Source organism: Pseudonaja textilis, chromosome 14, assembly GCF_049901715.1.
Source record: "Pseudonaja textilis isolate UNSWEBS1 chromosome 14, rPseTex1.2, whole genome shotgun sequence".
Classification (NCBI taxonomy): Eukaryota; Metazoa; Chordata; class Lepidosauria; order Squamata; family Elapidae; genus Pseudonaja; species Pseudonaja textilis.
In genome coordinates this window covers 14,921,755-14,945,064 of record NC_142003.1, presented here as the reverse complement: position 1 = coordinate 14,945,064, position 23,310 = coordinate 14,921,755, and the positions used below count along the sequence as shown (strand labels likewise).

At 44.3% G+C, this 23,310-nt stretch overlaps 1 protein-coding gene across 3 annotated transcripts in view; it reads right to left on the bottom strand.

The window, feature by feature from the left end:
- Positions 1-23,310, bottom strand: part of LMF1 (lipase maturation factor 1) — a 161,721-nt gene that overhangs the window by 77,152 nt on the left and 61,259 nt on the right. For all 3 annotated transcript variants that reach the window (XM_087912635.1, XM_087912633.1, XM_087912634.1), the window contains one exon: positions 17,362-17,427. In XM_087912635.1, the coding sequence (XP_087768761.1) occupies positions 17,362-17,427 (66 nt within the window). The remainder of the gene's footprint in view (positions 1-17,361; positions 17,428-23,310) is intronic.

Below are 23,310 nucleotides of genomic sequence, written 5' to 3'. Positions count from 1 at the left end.
TAGGGTGAAATGAAAGAGGTTTCTCGGTGAGCTGCTGCAGATTCGTCTTATGGTCCTTCTCCCAAAAGTATTTGAAAGTTCTGGTTAACATCAGGAAAAACAGAGGAGTCAAATTAAACGTATACTTGAATTTAGGTTAAGACTGCAGAATAAAACCACCAAAGATGTTGATAGCATCTTGAAATTTATAGATTTATGATGACAAAGAACAATTAAAGTCCATCATCACAAGTCTTGAAGTAAGTCCTTCTAACTAACAACCATTTGGCGGGTGAGGCCATCACTGAATCCACACGCAAAACACATGTTTTGCTGTGGTTTTTGTTGCAAATGCACGGAAATTTTTCCCCATCAATAGGAAGAGAAGACAACTGGCAGACTCCAAAAAGGGGGCGGCAGGGGGCGGGGGGAATGCCACAGCTCCTCACAATCCACCCTGAATGCCAACGCTCAATGCGTACCAATTTCTCCAGTGGTTTATTATTTGTGATAAATTCCCCCGTGGCCTTCGGAAAGTCGTTTCTGCACTAAATGGATTCGATCCGGCTTGGAGAGCCAGGGTTTTCTTCTTCTCAAGTTGCACAGCAAAAATGAAAAACAGGAAGGTGAAGGAGAAGAAAAAAAATTTCTTCTGCACCCCCAACAAGCAGTTGACAATTGCAGGATTTGGGGTTGTCTCGTCTAGGGAAAAGAAGGACTAGCGGGGACATGATAGCAGTCTTCCAGTATTTGAGAGGCTGACACAAAGAAGATGGGGTCAACTTATTTTCCAAAGCATCAGAAGGCAGGGCAAGAAACAATGGGGTGGAAACTAATCAAGGAACCTAGATTTGAGGAGACACTATGAGGACAATCGATCAGCGGAATAGCTTGCCTACTTCACAGGGTAGTTGTGCCCAAAGTAAAATGAAAGCTAACATGCACTCTCCACATGTACTGCCTTGAGCCCTTTAGAGGAAAGCAACGTGTAAACAACTCTGGCTATAAAAGCAATCCTGTGAATAAACGATCCAGAAATTAAGACAATATGTACAGAAGGTTCAATCGTTTTCTTCCTTTGAGGCTGACACATCTCCAGCTGATCTTTAAGCAGTTTATTTTAGTTCTCATTAAGCGTTTATGGAGATTCTCTTAGATGCCACCCGAAAATCCTCTCCATCTAGATCATAGAATAATAGACTTGGGACCTTGGAGGTCATCTAGTCCAAACCCCACCCCACCCCGCTCGAGCAGGAGAATCTCTTTCAAATATTAGCATCTACCTAGGATCGAACTCACAGCCTCCTGATTGTGAGGCAAGAGCTCAACCTCTAGGCCACCGGAGAAGCGAGAGAGAGAGAGAGAGAGAGAGAGAGAGGCATCTATCTCTTGGTGCCATGGGAGGAAAAAGAGGAACATCTCACCAGATGTGAAAAGGAAGGAGAGGCAAGGAAGGAGGAGAGCGTGAGAGCAAGCAGAGCCAGAGAGAGGAATGCCCTCCCTCCCTCCCTCCCTTCCGTCCTGCCCTTAGGTAAGTCATGTGCAGTTCCTGCTCCGAAGCGCCTCGGGGGCCCTTAGACAAAAAAGGCCTTCTTCTGCCACAGAGAGAATGTGCTCTGTGACTAATGCGCTTGGTGGCCACAAGGATTGGAGACGATCTCATGATGTTGTGACATGGGCTTATTTTGCAGGCACGTCTTTCCCCTCCTTCCCAGCACAGACAGGAGAGCTGGCACCGGCTCATTACTCCTGAGGGCATCCAGGGAGAATAACCCGGGTGTGGAGGGGGTCTTTCTTTTATCTTGCAGGTTAAAGCCAGGCGCTTCCCTTCTTGGGGCTTCGACAGGACTTTTGCCATTTTTATTTATCTTTTAAACATGCGGTGCCCCATTCGAGGCACCCAACTGAAGGCATCCTTAGCAAGATCACGGTCAAAATAAAGCCAATCCTTCGTCACATCTCCCCTAGCATGTTTTCCGAGGAGAGAAAGGTGCTTTTTTTCAGGAGGCAATTGGACTGTCTTGTTTTTTTCTTCTTTTGGAGACATTTTGCTTCTTATCCAAGAAGCTTTTTTGGCTCTGAAAGGGATGGAAGATGGGATGAACACCCTTGGAATGATATGGGAATAGGAAGGGATTTCCAGAGAGAAAAAATAGCATACTACAGGAACCAGGAACACCACTCGGGTGACCCTGAGGACACAGATAAACCTCCAAGTGGCCTCAACGACCCTCTAAAAGGATGCAAATGACCAGCTGTCTGCAAAGTGTATAAATCCTTCCAGTGTTGCTCAGCCTTGGTGACGAGTTTAAGATGTCTTGCTCAGCTGGCTGGGGAATTCTGGGAGTTGAAGCCCAAACATCATAAAAAGGCCAAGGTTGAGAAGCAAGGAATTACTTAATTAAATTACTTAATTACTTAATTAATTCAAGTAGCTCAATTTTCTGCAATCCCAAGATACAGCAAACCACAAATGAACCATGCAGGATGTCCAAGAAGCTGTCTGGATAGATAATTTCTGAACTCTTAAAGTCTGCTTCACCGCTACAATTCGTGCTCTGAATAACTCAGGATGTCTTCTTAGACTGGGATTCAAAATGTCTATTCAGTTTTAACTCTGTTCTGTCACAGCAGGGCTCTCATGCCCTTCAGAGGTGGTCTTCAGCCAGTTCTGGAGAACCAGTAGTGGAAATATTGAGTCATTCGGAGAACCGGCAAATCCCGCCTCTGACTGGCCCCACCAACCCCATCTCTTCTCTGCCTCCCATTGAATCCCAGCTGATCAGCTGATTCTCCGTTAGTTGCCCTGCACAGGAGAACGGAGCTGGAAAGCAGGTTAGTGGGGTGGGGAGGGAAATGGGGATTTTGCAGTATCCTTCCCCTGCCACGTCCACCAAGCCACACCCACAGAACCTGTAGTAAAATAATAATAATTGAATCCCACCACTGATGCCCTTCGACACAACTGCATCACAACAGTCAAAGACAAATGTAATTTTATTAATATCTCTGGAAAGGAGAGAAGAATTCGGATCAAATAAAGAGGCTGAAATACCATGATACGTTTCAAGGTACCTTAGCTCATTTCAAAAATTTAGTGTAACTTTGTTAATGATTTTTTAAAAGTTTATTATTATTTTTAATATATAACTCAAGGCAGCAAACATACCTAATACTCCTTCCCTCTCCTATTTTCCCCACAACAACACCTTGCGAAGTCGGCTGGGTTGAAAAAGAATGATTGGCTCAAAGTCACCCAGACAGATTTCATGCGCAAGAACTAGAAGTCACTGTCTCCTGGTTTCTAGCCTGTTTCCTTTACCACCGGGCCAAACTGGCTCTCTGTTGGGACTGGGGGCCAGAAGCTCCAAAGACATATTTTCCACAGGAGAGAATTTGAATCACAGAATATTACATGCATGAAACATTTAAAACTATGAACCCTGGCTTCTCAAGCATTTGGATCTCAGAACAAACATCTTAAACTTTTATCTTAAGTTGTGGACAAATCTGGGTGTTTTATTTCAAGGATGCATCACACAGAGAAGTAGGAACAAAACACAAAAATTGTTTTCTCATTTTTCATCTTAGGACCAATAAAAGCAATATACCACGCATGCATCATCACAAGATCTCCAGAACCGTAAAGCCTGCAAACTTGAAATTTGGCACGTAGGTTCCTCTTGGCTTCTAGGTGCTCACTAAGAAAGGATTTTTCCTAATGACCCTCAGAGCATTAGTATTTCCTATATTATTATTATTATTAACACGCTCTGATGCTAAGGAGTTCTACTCCCCCTCCCCACCTGAAAAGAAATGTGTTCAAAATGCAAATCACAAGCAGAGGAGAGAAGTTTCAGTTTTAGTTTCACAGCACCAAGCAGCTTTAGTACAAAACAGTTGAGCTAAGCCACACCCAGGCTCCTTGCTGTGTCCTTCTTGCTCACACAGCAAATAATGTTTCAGTTTCCAAACAGCCCTCAACTCTCACACGCTGACAGGACGCTAGCCAGATGAATATCGATGGATGCTGGTAGGCAGAGGCACAATTTCCCCCCCTTATTTTCCTCCCCCAAAACTAAGCCCAACCACATAGTTTCGTAGCAAAGCATGGGTATAGAGCTAGTAAAAATATACAGTAATCCATCCAGAGTGCTAACTATCACCACGCCCACGGAAAAATTGACCAAGCAAATCGCTTTCAAATCCTATGTGAAACTAGGGAGCAAGAATTAATAGCAATAGCACTTAGAATTTAGAGTCGGGGCTAAAAAGGAGCCAACAATGATGCCTTACGTTTTCCAGAGCGATGGAGTAATCAATTCTTTCCTTAAAAGTACTAATATTATCCCAGCGGCCCAAAATTGGGGTAAAAATGATAGTCATGTTGGTGGCTAAAAGTCTGTAGAGAGTCTCAGTCATCCAGGTCATAGTTGTCCCAAAGGTGTTTTTTTTATGGAGGCAACTGGACTTTGTTTTTTCTTTGAAGATGTTTCGCTTCTCATCCAAGAAGCTTCTTCAGCTCTGCCACAACCCACAGGGCAGCTACAAAAATATTGTCCACCATGAATTAAATCCGGCAAAGAATCAAACCAGGAGATATTGCAGGGAGAAGGGGAAAAACTTGAAATGGTGTAGCACTATAACAATAGCACTTAAACTTATATACTTCTCCATAGTGCCCCTAACAATCAGGATCCTCATTTGACCGATCTCAGAAGGATGGAACACTGAGTCAACCTCGAGCTCGTCAGGATCGAACTCCAGACTTGTGGGCAGAATCCTGAACCACCTCTGAACCACCAAGGCTCTTCATTCAATTAAACAGAAATCGGGACCCTTTTTCCACCTATCGTTACTAAGTTTAGTTTAGTTTTTTCTTTTAAATAATAATTGTAAGCCACATTTTCTGTAAGCTCACTAATGAGTAGCATGCTGTAGTGGGTGAAGAGTAGTGGATGCTAGGCTGAACATCGAAGTATCAAGGGCTTGGCAGCCAACAGCAACCAAAAGTGGAAGAGTTCCCTTTGCAAGATTTGATGAAAAGGGGTGGAATTGGAATACAGAAGTCTCAGCAACTGGGTCACGTTCACCTTATAACCCGACACATCCCTCAGCTTGCTCAGCAGGTGACTTTCTCCAACTTGTAGGAATGGATTCTGTGTGTCTGCAGCAGGCAGGTAATCCTCTCCCTGATAGCTGAGGAATGTGCAGGTGGCCAGGATGGGAGCGTATCTCTTCTGATCCAGCTCCCCAAACCCTCTGTGGTTGAAGCCTTTATTAGGAGCCCAGCAGCCCCAGCCAAAAGTTTCTCTCTCAATGCAGGCTAACGAGTCTGTCCAGCAGGGAGATGAATAATTGTCTGCCACACCCATTCATCTCCGCCCCCTGCCTTTTGTCCCCACAGGTAGGGTAGGGCCTCACTAGCAGCAGTGGCTCTTTTGTCCCAAGGACCGGCCCATAGATTTCCAACGCTCTCCTCTCCTCTGCCTTCTGTACATCAGGCACTGTGTTCAGCTGTTCCTCCTCTTCCTCATCAGCCATTCCAGACCTGGGGCTGATGATTCTCCATCTGAGGGCTGATGGACGGCTCAGGCTCCATCTCAGTTTCTCTCTCTCTCTCTGCCAGCTCCACTCCCTCTTCCCGCTCCGAGCTCCCAGGTTGGCCTGATGCTGATCCTGACTCCCACACCTCCTCCTCCTCCTCTGAGTCGGCTGCTGGAGGGGATGGTAGCCAACAGGCCACAAGAGTATCTTTACATCAACAGAACGAGAGATTTGTTTTGAGTTACCTTCGCACCCTAGGAACGAAGGCTCAGAGCGTCTGAAGTTCCACCGATGCACGTTTTCTAGCAGGACTGTTTTATTCCAAGCATGAAACAAGACGTATTTCTTCCACTTTCCCCCCATTCCTGTTCCTGAGCTTCTTGTGTATCGATGAAGTAAAGAGTGAGGAAGGAACTGGGCATTTTGGTGTGATTTCTTCCCAAGAGAAGGGAGCCCGGATGTTTGCAGAGCTGCACTGCTTCACAACAGTAAAACAAACTCATTGGAAAATAATGGAACGAAGTTCTCAAGAGATTGAGAATATGGTAGCAGGAAGAAAGTATCTCCTTTACAGAGGAGGAATGGAACATAGAAAGCCAGATTTTGGCAGAGCATTAAACACAGCAGGGGTGGCTTTTCTTACAGGAAATGGAGGGCGAGGGGGAAAACCACCATTGTCAAGGCACAACTCAGCTTTGGGTGTCCTATGACATCTTTGAAATCTCCACCTTTCCACTGGGCTTGAATTGAATTCCATGAACATCAGAATCAGAACAGAGCTGGAAGGGACCTTGGGGGGTCTTCTAGTCCAGCCTGCTATTCAATAAGGAGATACTACACCATTTCAGACAAGTGATTGTCCAGTTTCTTCCTAAAAAGCACCCATAACTTTTGAAGGCAAAGCTGTTCCACTGATTAATTGTCCTCACTATTAGAGAGTTTCTCCTTAATTCCAGGTTGCTTCTCTCCTTGATTAGTTTCCCTCCGTTGTTTCTTGTCTTGCTCTCTGGTGCGTTGGAGAATAAGTTGACCCTCCCTTCTTTGGGGCAGTGCCCCAAATACTGGAATACTGCTATCATCTCACCCCAATCCTTCTTTTCATTGGGACAGAGAAATAAACAAGGAAAACACATGGAAGGAACCAATTAATGTTGACCGAGGTACCACTGTAATACTATTTAATTTCCCTCTTGTATTTTCACCCCACAGATATTTATTTATCCTAATATTTATATCAGGATATGATATAAATGTGGCGTAATTCAAGGTAGGATCATAACACACCCTCTTCTTTTCCTCCCCAACCTATGCCGTGAAGTGGGTTGGGTTTAAGGTCTACGGTAAATTTTATTTTACGTGGCAGAACCTTCCAAAGAATTAAGGAATTAAGATAGTGAAACCGCCTTTATGAACACTCGGGACGACTGAATGGGGACTGAAATGTAAAGCCAATTGATGAAGGAAGACTGAACGGGTGGAGAAGAAGGGCAAGACGGAGCAAACCCTGGTTGAGTGGACTGATGAGATCTTCAAGAAACCAACGAAAGGATAAAGAACAAAAGGACACGTGCAGAGCAGTGCATGGAGGCAGAGAACGCAAGGATGGTTTTAGCTCTCGTCTTTGCGCCTTCGTGTTAATGCTTTCAATTTTGTTAGTATATCTTTCATTATTCCTTTTCTGCACTAAGTATTGGCTCTGGTTCCCTTGCGGTGGAATAGCATTTACGTAGAGATACAGCCCAATGCTTGGAGTATGAAACCAAAGTCACGCTGCAATTTGGACTGGTATTTTGACATGCAGAAACAATATTGCGCTTATGAGCGTATGTGGAAACCACAACCACAACAGTATTCTTCGTCGAGTCTGCTTGTTTCCAATTTTAATCTTCGTCACACTCAAACATGTGGCTCTCTGCGCCATCCTCTCTCAAGGGCTAGGGTGCCCCTTCCTGTTCTGTGAAAGGTGGCGGCTTTAATGGGATTTAACGGCCCTGGTCAGAAGAGGTCAAGGGCAGACAGCCTTTTGCCCTGGTCCACACACCTGGAATTTGGAAAAAGAGGTTGTAGGTGCCCTGAGAAGATGTTTTAAAATGAAATTCCAGGTACCTCCTCTGGCTGCCGAAAGGCTGCAGGTCCTAGAGAATGAGGCCATGGTCAGATTCAGTGTGCACATGATGAGAGAGGAGAAATGGCAATAGTAACACTTCACCATTTAGAACACAGAATAACAGAGTTGGAAGAGACTCTGGAGATCTTCTAGTCTAACCCTCCTGTCCCTGCTTGAGCAGGAGATCCTATACCATTTCAGGCAAGGGGCTGTCCAGTCCCTTCTTGAAAGCCTCCAAGGATGGGGCACCCACAACTTCTGGCGGCACCGGTCAATTGTTCTCACGGTTAGGAAGTTTCTCCTTAGTTTAACTTCTCTCCTTGGTTTAGTTTCAGTGGTGTATTCTACCAGTTCGGCCGGGTTCTGCTGAGCCAGTAGCAGCAATGAGCAGAGGAGACCAAACCAGTTCTCTTACTGCTCTGCTGTTGGGCCCATCCACCCACCCGGGCTTCCATACTGACCTTTATCCGCTGAATTTGAAGCACAGCTGCTTTGCGCGGCACAGAATAGCGCCGCGAGGCAGCTGCTGAAGCGACCAGGAGAGTGCAGGCTTGCAGGAGGCGAATTAGAACATCTCTGCGCCTGTGCAAAGTGTGCGTTTGGCGTGCGTGTGCATGCAAAGTGTGTGCACGCGCCCAAAGTGTGCCCACCAAGCCACGCCCACCGAACCGGTGGCGACGCTATTTGAATCCCACCACTGATTAGTTTCCATCATTTCTCGTCTTGCTTTGGGGTGTTTTGGTAACTAGCCTGATCCCCTCGTCTGTGTAGGAGCCCCTCAAGAACTGGAAGACTGCTATCACATCTCCCCTACACTTTCATTTCATTAGACTAGACAGACTCAATTCCTGCAACCGTTCTTCATACCTTTTAGCCTCCAGTCCCCTAATCATTCTTGTCGCTCTTCTCTGCACTCTTTTCAGAGTCTCAACATCCTTTTCATAGTTTCTAATCTCAACTGCTGGCCCCCAACCACACAGAGAAGTGTGGATGCTACTGAGTGTTACTTGCCCTGAAAACCTGGCCGGTTACAGATATTCCACTGCAGATCTCTGGAAATCTAACCACAGATTTCACAGAACATGAAGGTGACCATGCAACAGTGGTGGGATTCAAATATTTTTACCACCGGTTCGGTGGGTGTGGCTTGGTGGGTGTGATTTGCATGCGTGCACATACTTTGCGCACACGCGCACGCCCAACACACACTTTGCACAGGCACAGAGGCGTTCTAACTCTTCTCCTGCAAGCCCTGCACTCTCCCAGTCACTTCAGCAGCTGCCTCGCGGCACTATTCTGTGCCGCGCAAAGCAGCTGCGGTTCAACAGTAGAGGATAAATGTGAGCCTGGGAGCCTGAGTGGCTGGGTTGGCCCAACAGCAGAGAGGTGGAGAGAACTGGTTTGGTCTCCGCTGCTCATCGCCGCTATCGGATCGGTAGAACCGGGCCAAACCGGTCGAATGCCACCACTGCCATGCAAGGCATCTCAAAGCAGTCAATTCAACCGGTAGGAACTCTGGGTTGGGACAAGGAGTTGCCCATCTATCTATCACCCAGAGAGCCTTGGGAGCAATAATCCGCCTTGCAGAAGCTTCTCAAAGATTTGCTGGAGGGAAATTGCAAACAGGAAACCCAGCCGGTACTTCCGGGAGGCAACAGAGTGCAGAAGAAACGACTCTGGTGGAAGAGGCTCGTAAGATGAGCTCGCAACATAAAACACAAGGGAGGCTCAAGTGGTTTTTTGTTTTTTTTCTAGTGGGACCGGTCTACCAAGACAACCTGGTCTACCCAAATATGGGACAGAGAATAATGCTTTTCCATTTTCACCTTTCAGCCCCAATCCAAGAGCCTTCGCAGGCTGTCACTTTTGTGACAAATTTAACACAAAAATAGTTTGTCGTAAAAGCAACTGCCTGTGAAGGCTCCTGAATTGGGGCTGGAAGGCGAAAATGGAAGCGTTATGCTCCATTTTATCAGGTTGACTTGATTAAAAAAAACACTTAATCTCTCCCCTGGTGTAGCTGACAAAGCAAGGAGAACCTGTGATTTAGTGGTTAATATATCTACCTAATATGTAAATAGCCAGGGTTCCAATCCCAGAAAGGTATGAATAGCTGACGAGAGCTAAATAGCTTGAAATACTGTAGATCTAGACCAGTCTCCCTTTATTTCTTTGCTGGCAAAACATAAATTCAACACAAGGGAGTCTTATTTGATTGACAGGGGAGTCTCTTTTTCCACAACGCTTGTCATCCATGCCAAATTCTCAGGGCTAATGTTAACTTCACAGAGATGAATTGTGCGACTCCCCGCAACAATGCACTGAAGGAAGAGAATCTGAGCGTCCTTTAATAGAAGCCCTGTGGCTGCTTGTGCAGATGGGATACGGGAAGCACACACCAGCCTTCTCTTACGGAATTCCCTGGGAAATAAAGATTCACCATGTTTCACCATGTTTTTCTGGTAAAGCAGAAGATTTAAGATTTAAGGCCGCATGCAGCATTTTATCTAAATACTTAGCCTGAACGCTGAAGCCCTAGTGGCTTACCTGCCAAACTGCAGGCAGCCGGCAGTCAGCAGAAGTAGCCCTGCGGTACTACTGTCAGCCTTCAAGATCTTCTACTATTGCTTTGCATCTTTCGGCTGCCATAAGTAATGGGGGGGAGGAGGGGGGATAAGTATGGGAAGCGAGCTGGAGGTGTTACAAACTAGTATTGTATAAACTGAGGAGCGGGGGAAGTATAAATTCCTGTTTAGGTTTCTATTTCTTGCTTAGCTTTCTTTTCTCTGCGCAGCTGCAAACCTTTATCCAAGTATGCCAAGGTCAAGGGACAGAAACTTCATCACCACCTGGAGATGTCCACATGATGATATTCACAACTTTTAATTGGAAGAACCATTTGAACTATTGGGGGTGGGATCAACTCCATCACTTTGCATATGTGATTTACGCGCCTAATTCCTCAGATTCAGAATTCTATGGTTGCTACCACTTCATTTCCAGTTGCAGATATCTTTTCTCTAATTAAAAGAGTCTAAGTATTTCTTTCTTGGACTTTGAATGGAGCGCTGCCTGACAACTACATTCTAGCCACTGTGCCACCATGGCTCAAAGGAAAAGAGTATGCAGAAGGGAGAAGAAAATTTACTGGTTTTCAATGTGATGGCCCATAGAATCATTTTCCGGGCGGCTCAAATAAAACCCATCACACCAACCGTTACTATAAATCCAAGGAGACGTGTACAACTTTTGAAAATGAAAATGGTCTTTTGCAATTAGTAAATAATTCTGAGGATCACACGAGATGTTCATCTCTTACTTTTCTGCTGGGGCCCCCTAAGACAGATGCTTCTTGGAAGCTGACAGGAAAATGTCCCGTTAATACCGGTTAGAAACTGGTATTTTTAACAAAACACACGTTATTTTTTTAATTTTAAAAATATTTTATTTTATTTTTCTATTACCCATTCCATCACACCCATTCCACATTGCATAAAAACTCATATATCTTCCATTTGTGTGCATGCACAAGGGCACAAACACCCCCAGGGCCACCCTTCCACGGGTGAGCTTCTACTGGAATACCTTGACATGAATAAGAAGACAAGAGGCTGCAGTACCTGTCTCCTTTCACCATGGAGTCCTTGCAGACCAAACACCTCCATCTATTTTCTGCAGTGGCCATACATCACCAAGCAACATTTGCGGCTTCATCCTAGTCTCCCTCTTCCCTTCAAATGCTCCAAGAAGTCTGAGAACTAACATGCTTACAAATAAAGTCTGTAGAGATTCTTCATCATCCAGGTCATAGTTGTCCTAAAAGTGCTTTTTCAAGAGGCAACTGGACCTTCCTGGTTTTTGTTTTTGTTTTGAAGACATTTCCCTTCTCATCCAAGAAGCTTCTTCAACTCTGACTGGATGGTGGGGAATGGAAGGATTTATATACTCCTTGCAAACAGCTGGTCAATTGCATCCTTTTAGAGGGTCGTTGAGGCCACTTGGAGGTTTATCTGTGTCCTCAAGATCACCCGAGAAGTGCTCTTGGTTCCTCTAGTCTGAATTGCCTCTTGAAAAAGTACCACTGGGACAAGAACGCAGAAAAATTCTTGGTCCATATTGTGCAGACATGTTGACAGACCTGTTCAGATAAAAGACACATGTCCCACCTAACTCCAGGTACATAAGAAGCATTCTTATACTGGCAATAATGAACATGAGCTGTTTATCTCCTGGTTCTGAGTGGTGCCTCTGGATTGGAAAGAAACAAGTTGCCAGAAGACTCATATGCTCCCCAAATCCTCCTCGGAGGGATGAAATTTCATTGAATCTCAAAATCAGGAATGGCTGAATAATCTAATCATGCGCAACACAGAAGTGTAGCCAATTGCTATCTGCCAGAGAAAGTTAGTTGGAAAAGGAGAATTCGTTAACAGGGACGTATGCAGAGATGCATTAAGCAACCACATTTTGAAGAGGGCACGCATGCCACAATGGTTTGGTCTTCCAGTATTTTTATTTTATTTTTATTTTTTTGGCAGACTAAGAATTTCCCAGTTTTTGAGGGAAGAACCTGAAGTCTGATCATTACTAGGCATGACGGCACATCATACAGAGTGGGGAATTTCTTCCTAATTCCATTTCATGGCCTGCAGACTAAGCTGTCGCTCCGGAAGGTTCTTAAGAGCAGAATGTAAATCAGCTTTTATGATCCACCAATTCAAAATTCTCAAACCTATAAATTAGATTAATAAACTTAAAAAAAAAGAAAAGAAAAAAGACAAAGGCTCTTTTGTGCAATTCCCCAGCACGGAGGACTTTTAAAAATAGCAAGACTGGAAAAGAATTTGTATTCCTGGATTAAAAACTGGATTTGGCATGCATAACGTCGTTTAAAAGAGTGCAAAGAATGTTTAATTCTACGGCTTTCACTGATTTTATGAGAAAGTTGCACATGCCAGTCTACACACGCTGGTTGCAACCTAAAGGTGGAGAGGAGCACGTCCAAAACTGGGGGGACAAAAAGAGGTGCAGTCATTTTCAGACACACACTATATTTGGTAAGCCCTGCTAATACAGGTAGTTCTCGACTTACGACCACAATGGAGCCCAAAATGTCTGTTGTTAACTGAGCTTTGCCCCATTTTATAACCTTTCTTTTACCTCAGTTGTTCAGTGAATCACTGCTGTTGTTAACTTAGTAACCTGGTTGTTAAGTGAATCTGGCTTTCCACGATTGACTTGGCTGGTCAGAAGGTTGCAAAACTGACCTCGGGACATTGCAACTGTCATAAATATGAATCAGTGGCCCACCGTTCGGATTTTGTTCACATGACTTCAGGTTATGCTGCAATTGCCATAAGTGTGAAAAATGTATGTATCTAACAAAATGAAAATCAGTGTAGAGAAAAGTAAAGTCCTACACTTAGGCAAGAAAAACCAAAAGGACACATATAGACTGGGGTGAAACCAGGCTCAATAGCAGTAACTGTGAGAGGGATCTTGGAGTCTTAGTGGACAACCAGCTAAATAGGAGCCAGCCGTGTGCAGCAGCAGCCAAAAAAGCCAATGCAATCCTAAGTTGTATTAACAGAGGGATACAGTCAAGATCAAGGGAAGTACTAATACCACTCTATAAAGCCTTAGTAAGACCAGACCTAGAGTACTGCATCCAGTTTTGGTCACTGCATTATAAAAAAGACGTTGAGACTCTAGAAAAAGTATAGAGAAGAGCAACCAGGATGATTAGGGGACTGGAGACTGAAACATATGCAGAATGGTTACAGGAACTGGGCCTGGATAAGTCAAGTGAAGAGAAGGACCAGAGGAGACAGGATAGCAGTCTTCCAATATTTAAGGGGCTGCCACAGAGAGGAGGAAGGGGTCAAGCTAATTTCTAAAGCACCTGTAAGCCAGACAAGGGATAATGGATGGAAACTGAACAAGGAGAGATTCAATCTGGAAATAAGGAGAAACTTTCTGACAGGGAGAACAATTCACCCATGGAACAGAAGTTGCCCTCGGAAGTTGTGGGAGCACCATCACTTGAGACCTTCAAGAAGAGACTGGACTGTCATTTGCCAGAAATGTTGTAGGCTCTCCTGCTTGGGCAGGGGGTTGGACTAGATGACCTATAAGGTCTCTTCCAACTCTGATTATCTGTTATATCTGTTATGGTTGTAAATCACTTTTTTTCAGGGATGTAACTTTGATTAAATGAACTATTGTACGTCGAGGACTACCCGTAAGGCAAATCTTATGCTTCAAAGGTGAAGGGAAAAAAAGAAAGAAAGATCGATTTTAGTTTTGCCATAAAAAGCTTTGGATCCTTTGCTGAAAAAAAACCCCGTGGCAAATGATGAATCCTTGTTTTCTTTCAGGGTTGCAACACAATCCGAACGCAGAAGCCACAGCTAACTTACTGCAGGCACGGAAAACTCAACCACAAGTGAGCCACCAAGAATTTCAGATTTGGTTAGTGTGAATACGCTGAAAACGGATGGCATGGTTTTCCATCGCCCTGAGGCTGGCAAGGCATGAAAATTGCAGTGTAATCCTCAAAAATGAGACAGCACAGGTTAAGACTTCGTGACCATTCAAAGTTACAATGGCACTGAAAAAAAGTGACTTATGGCCATTTTTCATACCAACGACCACTGCAGAATCCCAGTGGACTTATGATCAAAATTCAGATGCTTGACAACTGAGACATCTTTATGATGGTCGCAGTGTCCCTGTGATGACCCGAGGCGTGGCACAAAGGCAACACAGTCAGATAAGCAATAAGAGTCCCTTTATTACCTCCAACTTTGCCCCCAATGTCCAGGTTGGAGAAAACTCTGCCAGGAACAGCCTTTGACTGCAGAAAATTCAGTCCAAAACAAGGTACACACAAACTTTAACTTAAAAGTCCAAACAAGCCAAACTGAAGTAATTAGTTTGGCAGGGCAGGAGCAAGAATTTCAGACTTGAAAGCACGGCAAAACTCACACGGTTGGGAAGACGCCAGGAACGCAGATAAGCCACAACAATACAAGATAAAGTCACGTTTGCTCCCAACAGCCTGCTGCACGCAGCTTGCCTTTTTTTTTTTTTAACACACTGTGTTCCCAGCTGCAGCTAATGAAGGGAATCAGGACCCTTTCCTCCTCCGTAAGCCAAGCAACCCGTTCTGCTCTCTTCTCCATTCCTCCTTGCATACCCTAGGATGAAGTGGGGGCGGGCCTGGGTCTTCCTCTGAACTCCCTCTCCCTTGTTCTACCTGTCCCCTGCTCTGCCCAGCCAGCCTTTGCCCTTCCCCAGTTTCCTCCACAGCCAACAGAGCCACACTCCCACTCCCTGTCAGCTGTTTGGCTTCGTCCTCGAGTCAGATTCCGACAGGGGCATGACAATCTCAGGTCATGTGAGTGAGTTGGCCCTGGTGAGTTCTCCCGCAGCTAGTTGGCCATGGCTAAGTTGGCTGCAGCGAGTTGTCCCATTCCCAGGATTGCAGCCTTGTCCCATTATGGAAAACTGGACCTTGCAGATCCTCCAAAAACCCTCTCCAAATGTTCTATCCAGCTGAAGTCATTCTTTCTTACAACCCTTGAAAAGTTTAAATGCTGGTTCGCTTTTCATCTTTCTCCCACAAGAATCAAACAGATTTTCTACCACCCACAGCTCCTGTTTCATCCTCCAGCCCATCAGCAGGATAAAAGAAGATTTTGACAACCCCAATTTTCTTGACGGATCTGTCACTCACCAGCTTGCCAGCCTTCCTTCACCCTCTTACCCGATTCATCCCCTTGGCTCAGCCTCTTGTTACAACATTAATTAAGAGATATTCATCTGCTTTTCAAAAAAAAAAAAAAAGTAAATAAATTTCCCAATGATGGTTGCCAAGTTTCATTAAAGAGTTGCCATGAGAATCCCTGCGATGTAAAGACTGATGTAGAAGAATATCCAAGTGAACCAACACATGATAAACTTCAGAAAATTGGGAATTCAAGGCAGAAACATGCTTTTGAACTCTGGGGTTGAAGAAAAGTCTGGAGAACATGATGGACAACCAAAAAATCAGTCCAGAGTAGTTACTTAAAAGTATCAGGCTCAAACTATCATATTTTGGACATATTATGGAAAGAGCCAATTCCTATGTGAAGCCCATAACTTATGGAAAAGGTAGAAGGAAAGGGAGGAGAATAACCAGGAGAAAAAAGACTGGATAATAGCACCATCAGAACACCTGATGCACTATGTTTCAGGGGCAGGGTGTCTATGCGTGTTCGTGTCTGTGTCTGTGTGTGTGTGTGTGTTTGTGTGTCATCCTGGTGAAGAACTATCTATGTAGTCACTAAGAGTCAACATTGAATTGATGATACTTAATCAACCAAGATAAATAACCACAACACCTGTGGCTCCTTTTCTTCTCACCTGTCCTTCCCTTTCCGCCCAAGCAAGACCAAGTTAAATAGCCCTCACTTCTTCCAAATAACTTGGGAGCTGAGATCCACTAAGGATCTCTGACCCAGACCTGAAGTTCCTTCAACTGAGCGGATCTGAAGTTAACTCAACTGAACAACTCCGAGGCACTGGTCTTCCTCCAGGTTATCACAAACTCCAGTCGTTGCTACCGAGGAGTGGGATTTGGGAGGTTCTCCAAACTGCACAGAATCTTTGCTAGGGGTTCTCCCACACCCCTGCGAGCCACCAGCAGCCCACCCCTGGGTTGAACTGAGCTTCTGTTAGTGACTTGAGTGCTTTGTCTTGAACCGATGGGAAAAAAAAGACACAACTATTATGGGGCAACACCAGCCTTGGTATTACAGGATTTATAAGGGATTTGTCCCGACCGCTGGGGAATAGTCTTAATCCTCTTTCCAAACCATGAACGGTCAAACAATATAAACCAAAAGAAAGCAACGATCGGGAAGAGATGACTGAACTTGAGTGTGACTGAACTCTTGAGTGGGCAGAGCTGAGGGGAAAAAAAACACCAACTGAAATGTAATTAATTGCACACTGTCAAAAAGATTACTCACAATATATTCAATAATTTCCTTCTTTTGCGTGGAAAGCTAAAATTCAGTAACCGCTGGGAGAGAGGGGGTTTGAAGCCTCAATTTTTGCACCCTGTTGTAAATCCTGAAACTCCACCCCCCCCCACATCTTAGTTGTCATGAGTGCATAGCGTAAGCTTATTGTATGCATACTGAGAGTATTTACACCAAGACAAATTCCTTGTGTGTCCAATCACACTTGGTCAATAAAGTATTCTATCTTCTACCTATCTTTCTGATTGGCTTCCAATTCATAGCTGCAGATTCTCTTCCAAAATGAATAAGTAAATGCAGGTACCACAATTGATCCCAACGTTTCTGTGATTAAGGGAGACTTTGTTAAGTGAGCTTTGTCCCATTTTACGACCTTCCATCCATAGTTGCTAAGTGAATCATGCAGTTGTTAAGATAGTAAGTTGTGAAGTTGTGACGGGTCTGCAGATATTTTCTCAGTCCTTTTTTCTGGTTCGCGCAGAACAAGTAGGCCTCGAGTTATGACCAGTCCCGCTCTCTCAGCCCAACCTACCTTGCAGGGCGGTTGTTTATGGGTTGTTTCCTTTTTTCAACAGGAGTTTGGAAAGTTCCAGAATGAAGGCATCCATTGCAACCAGTTGAAAAATATACAGAAGGAAGAAGCACTTCAACAGGCCCTTTAAAGAAGGAGCAAAGGAATTTGGAACTTGGAAAGCTCACCTCGTAATGATAATTCATGCAGGTCAAATCCTTCCAGCAACGATCCCCTCGTATTTTAATCATCCCCTGTGGGAGGGAAAAAAAATGACAGCTCCGAGATTACTACTTGCACTTCCATTCTGAGGAAATTTTGAACAAAATTATACATTAATGTAGAGATTAATAGACATTTAATATATTCTGTTTTATGACAGTGTTTCTCAGCTTTGGCGGCTTGAAGATTCTGACTGGGAAATTCTGGGAGTTGAAGTCCACCCATCTTCAAGCTGCCCTGGTGGAGAAACACTGCTTTAGGATGTATTTAATATAGTACATTATATATCAATTACATATTAATGTATTAAATTATATATTAATTATATTAATCAATTACAATTAATTATAATATATTATATATTAACAATATATTACTACATTAAATTATATACTGTATTATATTAACAATTAAGTACATGAGTTTTTCAAACAAAAGTATCTATTAAGAGTTAAGTGAATCCCCGAAGCTGGTAAGTTAGCAACACAGCTAGGTGAATCTGGCTTCCTCCATTGACTTTGCGAGACCCTACACCGTTTCTAACAGAGGGCAGTCCAATCTCTTCTTGAAAGCCTCCAGTGATGAAGCTCCCACAACTTCTGACTTTACTTGTCAGAAGGTTGAAAAGGGGGATCGATCACATGACCCTGGGAAAGTGCAACCGTCATAAATGTGAACCACTTGCCCAAGCACCTGAATTTTAGTAAGCGTGAAACAGAGTCATAAGTCACTTTTTTTTCAGTGCTGGAAAAACTCTCCCCGAAAGGAGGGGGAGTAAGGAATGGAAAGCATCACTTGAAATCCCTGCCAGAAAAATCCATGGGGTTATTTTACAGGTATCCTCGCCTTACGACCACAGTTGAATCCAACGTTTCTGTGGTTAAGTGAAACATTGGTTAAACGAGCTTTGAATTTTGATCCCGTCATCCTCGGGATTCTACCACGGTCATAAGCGTGAATAATGGTCATCAGTCACTTTTTTTCCAATTCCGTTGTAACTTTGAATGGCAACTAAATAAACTGCTGTAAATTGAGGACTGTATGGGGGGAAACTTGTGACAATCTGGCCAGGTTCAGAAGCCAAATCAGAAGAGATCTGGTTAATACTTGAACGGAGGCCAAAATGGGAAAATAATCCAGCTCTTGGCCAAATTGGGAAATTGGGAGGAATTATCATGCCCCTGTTGGAATCTGATTCCGAGGGGGAGGTCGAGCAGCTGACAGGGAGTGGGAGTGTGGCTCCAGTGGCTGTGGAAGAAACTGGGGAAAGGCCCAGTCCAGCTGGGCATTCAGAAAAATACCCAGGCCCACCCGCTCTTCATCCTAGGGCACACAGGGAGGAACAGAGAAAGGACCAATGTCGGTTGCATGGGTTACAGGGGAGGAAAAAGCCCTGATTCCCTTCATTAGCTGCAGCTGGGAAAACAGGATTTAAAAAGGGCATTTGCACACAGCACCTTGCTGGAAGCAAAGCGTGAATTATCTTTGTTTGTCAAGTCTTATCTGGATTCTGGCGTCCTCTCAACAATGTGTGTTTCATTATCTTTTGGAAGTCTGCAATCCCTTATCCTGCCCTGTCTCGTTAATTGCTGCAGCGTGGTTTTGTGTTGGTTTTTATTTATAATTTAGATGTACTTTGGGTTCATACGGAATTTCTTCCCTTTAAAAACTGTTCTTGGGAGAGTTTTTTCTCCAGCCAATGATAACTGGACATTGGGGGCCAAGTTGGAGGAATTAAAGGGACATTACCTACTTTTGTGACTTTGCTGCTTTTGTGCCACGCCCCTTTGGGTCATCACAGGAAACATGGTGCTTCTCACTTCTGGCTGCTGCCAAGAAGACTGCACAGATGTGCCCATGAGGTCACCAGGAGCCAGGCTTCATTCAATTTATTGTGCCTTGAATAACAAAAAGTCAGGGACTCCTTTGTTTTAGACAAGAAGCCATGCAAAATTCTCAGCTACAGGAATGTGGCCTTCCAATTGCTCTTTTGCATTTTTATTATTATTGTGGTTGCTCATACAACCAGCCAGATGTTTAGAATACCATATTAATAATTTCAAAGGGATTGCAGAAGGATGTAAGCTGTGCCAAGTCAAGCTGCCTTTTGCAATTGACCGATGGTGAATTTGTCAATGCCGACGGTGTTCAAGTGGTGCTCCACAGGGGTGGGATTCTACAGGTTTGCACCTCTTTGCTAGAACCAGTTGTTAACATTCTAAACAGTTTGGAGAACCAGTTGTTAGAAGAAATTACTGGCCTAATCCTGTAAGGAAGGCAGGAAGGAAACATTCTGGGGTTGCTTACAGAAACTGCCTCTCCATTAACCCTTATTACATTCTTGGCAGGACTAGACTTCCTGTCTCTGGAACTTCTGTGGAGTTTTTCCCTTCCTTTGCTGGTACTTTGCTTGTGTGGAATGACCATTCAAAGTTACAGTGGCACTGAAAAAAATGATTTATGACCCTTTTTCACACTTACGACTGTTGCAGCATCCCCACAGTCATGAGAGGCCAGGCAAGGAGATGCGTGCCTCAATGTGAGTGATGTTGAGTTGGCCACGCCCAGTTAATAACATGACCACCAAGCCATGTCCAACCAGTCACATGACCACCAAGCCACGGCCACCATCCAAGCCACGCCCACAGAACTGGTTGTTTAAAAAACTCAATCCCACCCCTGGTGCTCCAGTTGTTTTGAGATTGCACCCAAGGCACCTATGGCTATTGGTACTACCTTTGCCTTCTTTTGCCACAGTTGTTCTACTTCTATTTGCAGGTCTTCGCCTTGTGTCATTTTCTCTAGTTCTATCTCTTCTATTTGCTGCCCACCTCAAAGTTTGAAGCAGATCTGGCTAATGAATAATCATACCTTCAGCCAGGCTTTCATCAAAATTTACCTCTGTCCTCCCCGAGTTTGTGATAAATTTTTTGGTAATAGTTTAATCAGTAGCTCTCTTCTCTTCTCTTCTCTTCTCTTCTCTTCTCTTCTCTTCTCTTCTCTTCTCTTCTCTTCTCTTCTCTTCTCTTCTCATCTCCTTTCCTCTCCTCTCCTCTCTCTTCCCTCCCTCTCCCCTGACTCCAGGCATTGCCATATCCACTATTCACACTTTCTTGTCTTTCTTATTGGCACTTGTCAAGCCTGAGGTGTTATGTGACAGGTTCTTGTTTATTATTATTATAAATCGTAATAAATTATCATTATATTCCACCTTCTCCCTCACATACACCCACACACACACATACACTCAAGGCAGCCTAATCCTAATACTCCTAATATTTCTGACTCCTATTTTCCCCTTAGCAACAACCCTGTGAGGTGGGTTGGGCTGAGAGACACAGAGCAACTGGTCCAAAGCCCGCCCACCCCGTCCCTTAGGCTTCGGGTCTAAGGCAGGTCTAGAACTCGCCCCCCCCCCCCGATATCTTAGTTAATGTTTCCTAATCTACCCCCAGGCCAAGCTGTCCAGCCTCACCCCAGCTGCCCTCCCCCCCCAGGAACAATGGAGCGCTTTGCTGCCTACAAAGCAGCCACTTTGCCTTGGATTCAAATCAGGCAAACAGCATTTGCAAACCTCACTTTCCGCAGCTGAGGACAGTTACATGGCATTTTCCTTGTCGCGATGCAACCATTTCAGTGGCTCACCTCTGGATAGGATGGATCTTACCAGAGGACTGATGTACGTTCAAAACCTCCACCTACACAATGCCCTTAAAGGCTCTTCTGTCACCCGCTTTAAATCAACTCTTCGCTATGGTATTATCCTTCTCATTTTTCTTAACTACTTTCTCCTTTTGTTCTGACCCAAACCTGGTTCCAAGAGAGTAAACACAAGACACAGGTAACAGCACAACCTTTTACTGTTTCATTTACGAATTCTGCTTCTTCACAGATAAAAAAAGCTGCTTTCAACTAATTGGCTCCGACAAGAAAGAGCCTTGCCAAGTTTTGGCAAGGCTGCCAAGAACAACAGATAAAGATCCCAAACAATAAATCAAAAAGCCTCCAAACACCAACTCGGATATTCTAACGTCCACCAGGCTCAAGTATCAAACTTCTTTGCCTTCTGCAAAGAACTCCGGTTTCTCGGCTGGCTTTTATCTCCTCAGGGAGGGGCCATGACCTTGCAGCCTTACTCCCGAGTCACCCATGCTGCTGCAGCTGCTCTTTCCTTTGAGCATCCCTGCGTGCACGCGCACTGAGCACAGGCTCCTCGGGGACCTCTGCATCGCTGCTGCCAGCCTCCACAATCTCCGAAGGCAGCACTCCACTCCCTGATGGACCTGGTCCCATCCCTGCATCACACGCAGGCCCCTCGTCTGAGTCCTCGCTCTCCCGACACCTCAGCCGCCCTGCAGCTGCTGCTGGTGAACCACAACACCTATTGACATCTTATGATTTCCTGCTCAGGCAGGCAACCCTACATCCAGGATGGTGAACCTGTGGCACGCGTGGCATGCAGAGCCCTCAGCTCAGCTCCATTGCGCGTGTGTGCGTGCCTCCTGTTAGCCAGCTGGTCTTTGGGTCTTTGCCATGCATGCAGGGAGGGGGGCACTGTGCATGAATGGTGGAGGCGCGCACATTGCATTTTGGGGATGTGCGTACATGCATGTGTTTTGGGCATTCGGTGCCGAAAAAGTTAGCCATCACTGCCCTCTATCATATCATACAAGTGGCTGTCCAGTCTCTTTTTGAAAGCCTCCAGTGATGGAGCCCCCACAATTTCTGGGGGGAAGTCCTTCCACTGGTTAATTGTTCTCACTGTCAGGAAATTTCTCCTTAATTCAAGATTGGATCTCTCCTTTATTAGTTTTCATCCTTCGCTTCTTAGACCTGGTTCCCCCAGCCAATAGTCTGGAACCTGCCCCACTGCCCACGCTGTCTCCCCATAAGTATCTTTCCAGGTGGCCCAATTGGGCTCTGCTCAGCGTCCTTCCTTAGGTCCAAAAAGCCCATCTTAGTTTTCCTCCTGTTTAAATAGTTCCATTTTTACCTATTGTGTTCTCTTGTTTTGATGGATGGCCTTACAGTGGCAATAACGATTTGCTTTGGGATTTACCTGGCTATGAAAATTGGCTTCCAACCTATGAATCTCCAATTTTTTAATGGAATTTCATTTAGTTTTAACCACCCAGAGTTGCTGGGTGTAGGATGTTATAAATTTTTAATAAATAAATAGTTTTAAATGTATTGACAACTTTATTGATATTAACTGTAAATAAACAAATTCAATAAACAAATAATTTGATTTCAAAATGTTATTGGAAATATCACTGTCTTAGGGCCACTTAAAACACTCAAAGTTTCTAAAACGTTCAAATAAAGAAAAACAATGAGGTAATGAATGGCTTTGGAGAAGATTAGAAGTATAATATAAATCAATCAATGAACAAACTGAATACAAAGGGAGATTAACAGGTCTAATGACTCCTCACAATGCTGTTTTGTATTATATTTCATTCTGACATCTGTCAATCTCTGTCACCATAGACCTTTGAAAAGTCTTTGAGACCCACTCATTTTCCACCAACTTTTTTGAGCTGTGATCTTACAGATTGCCATAGTTTACTGGCGTCAATCTGTTAGAGAAGAGAAAAATATCTGCTTCATTGTTGTCACACATTAATTATTTTTACTTGTTTGCATTTTTATTTAAGTATGCTAAATAATCCAAGACTGGGACATCTTACTGTATCAATTAGAAAGGAACATTTTCTTCCCTAAATAATTAACTTTTTTTTTTAAAAAAAAAGCAGCCCCAGCTTAGATTTGCTGAGAATATGTTCATGGAAGCAGGTACATTACATACTACCTATGCATACTACCTTTGGGAAGCATTTGAATGATCTTCTCTGGGGTTAGAAATAAGGAAGGGTAGAGATTGATTATGGCTCAGATGGGAGACCACAAGGAAA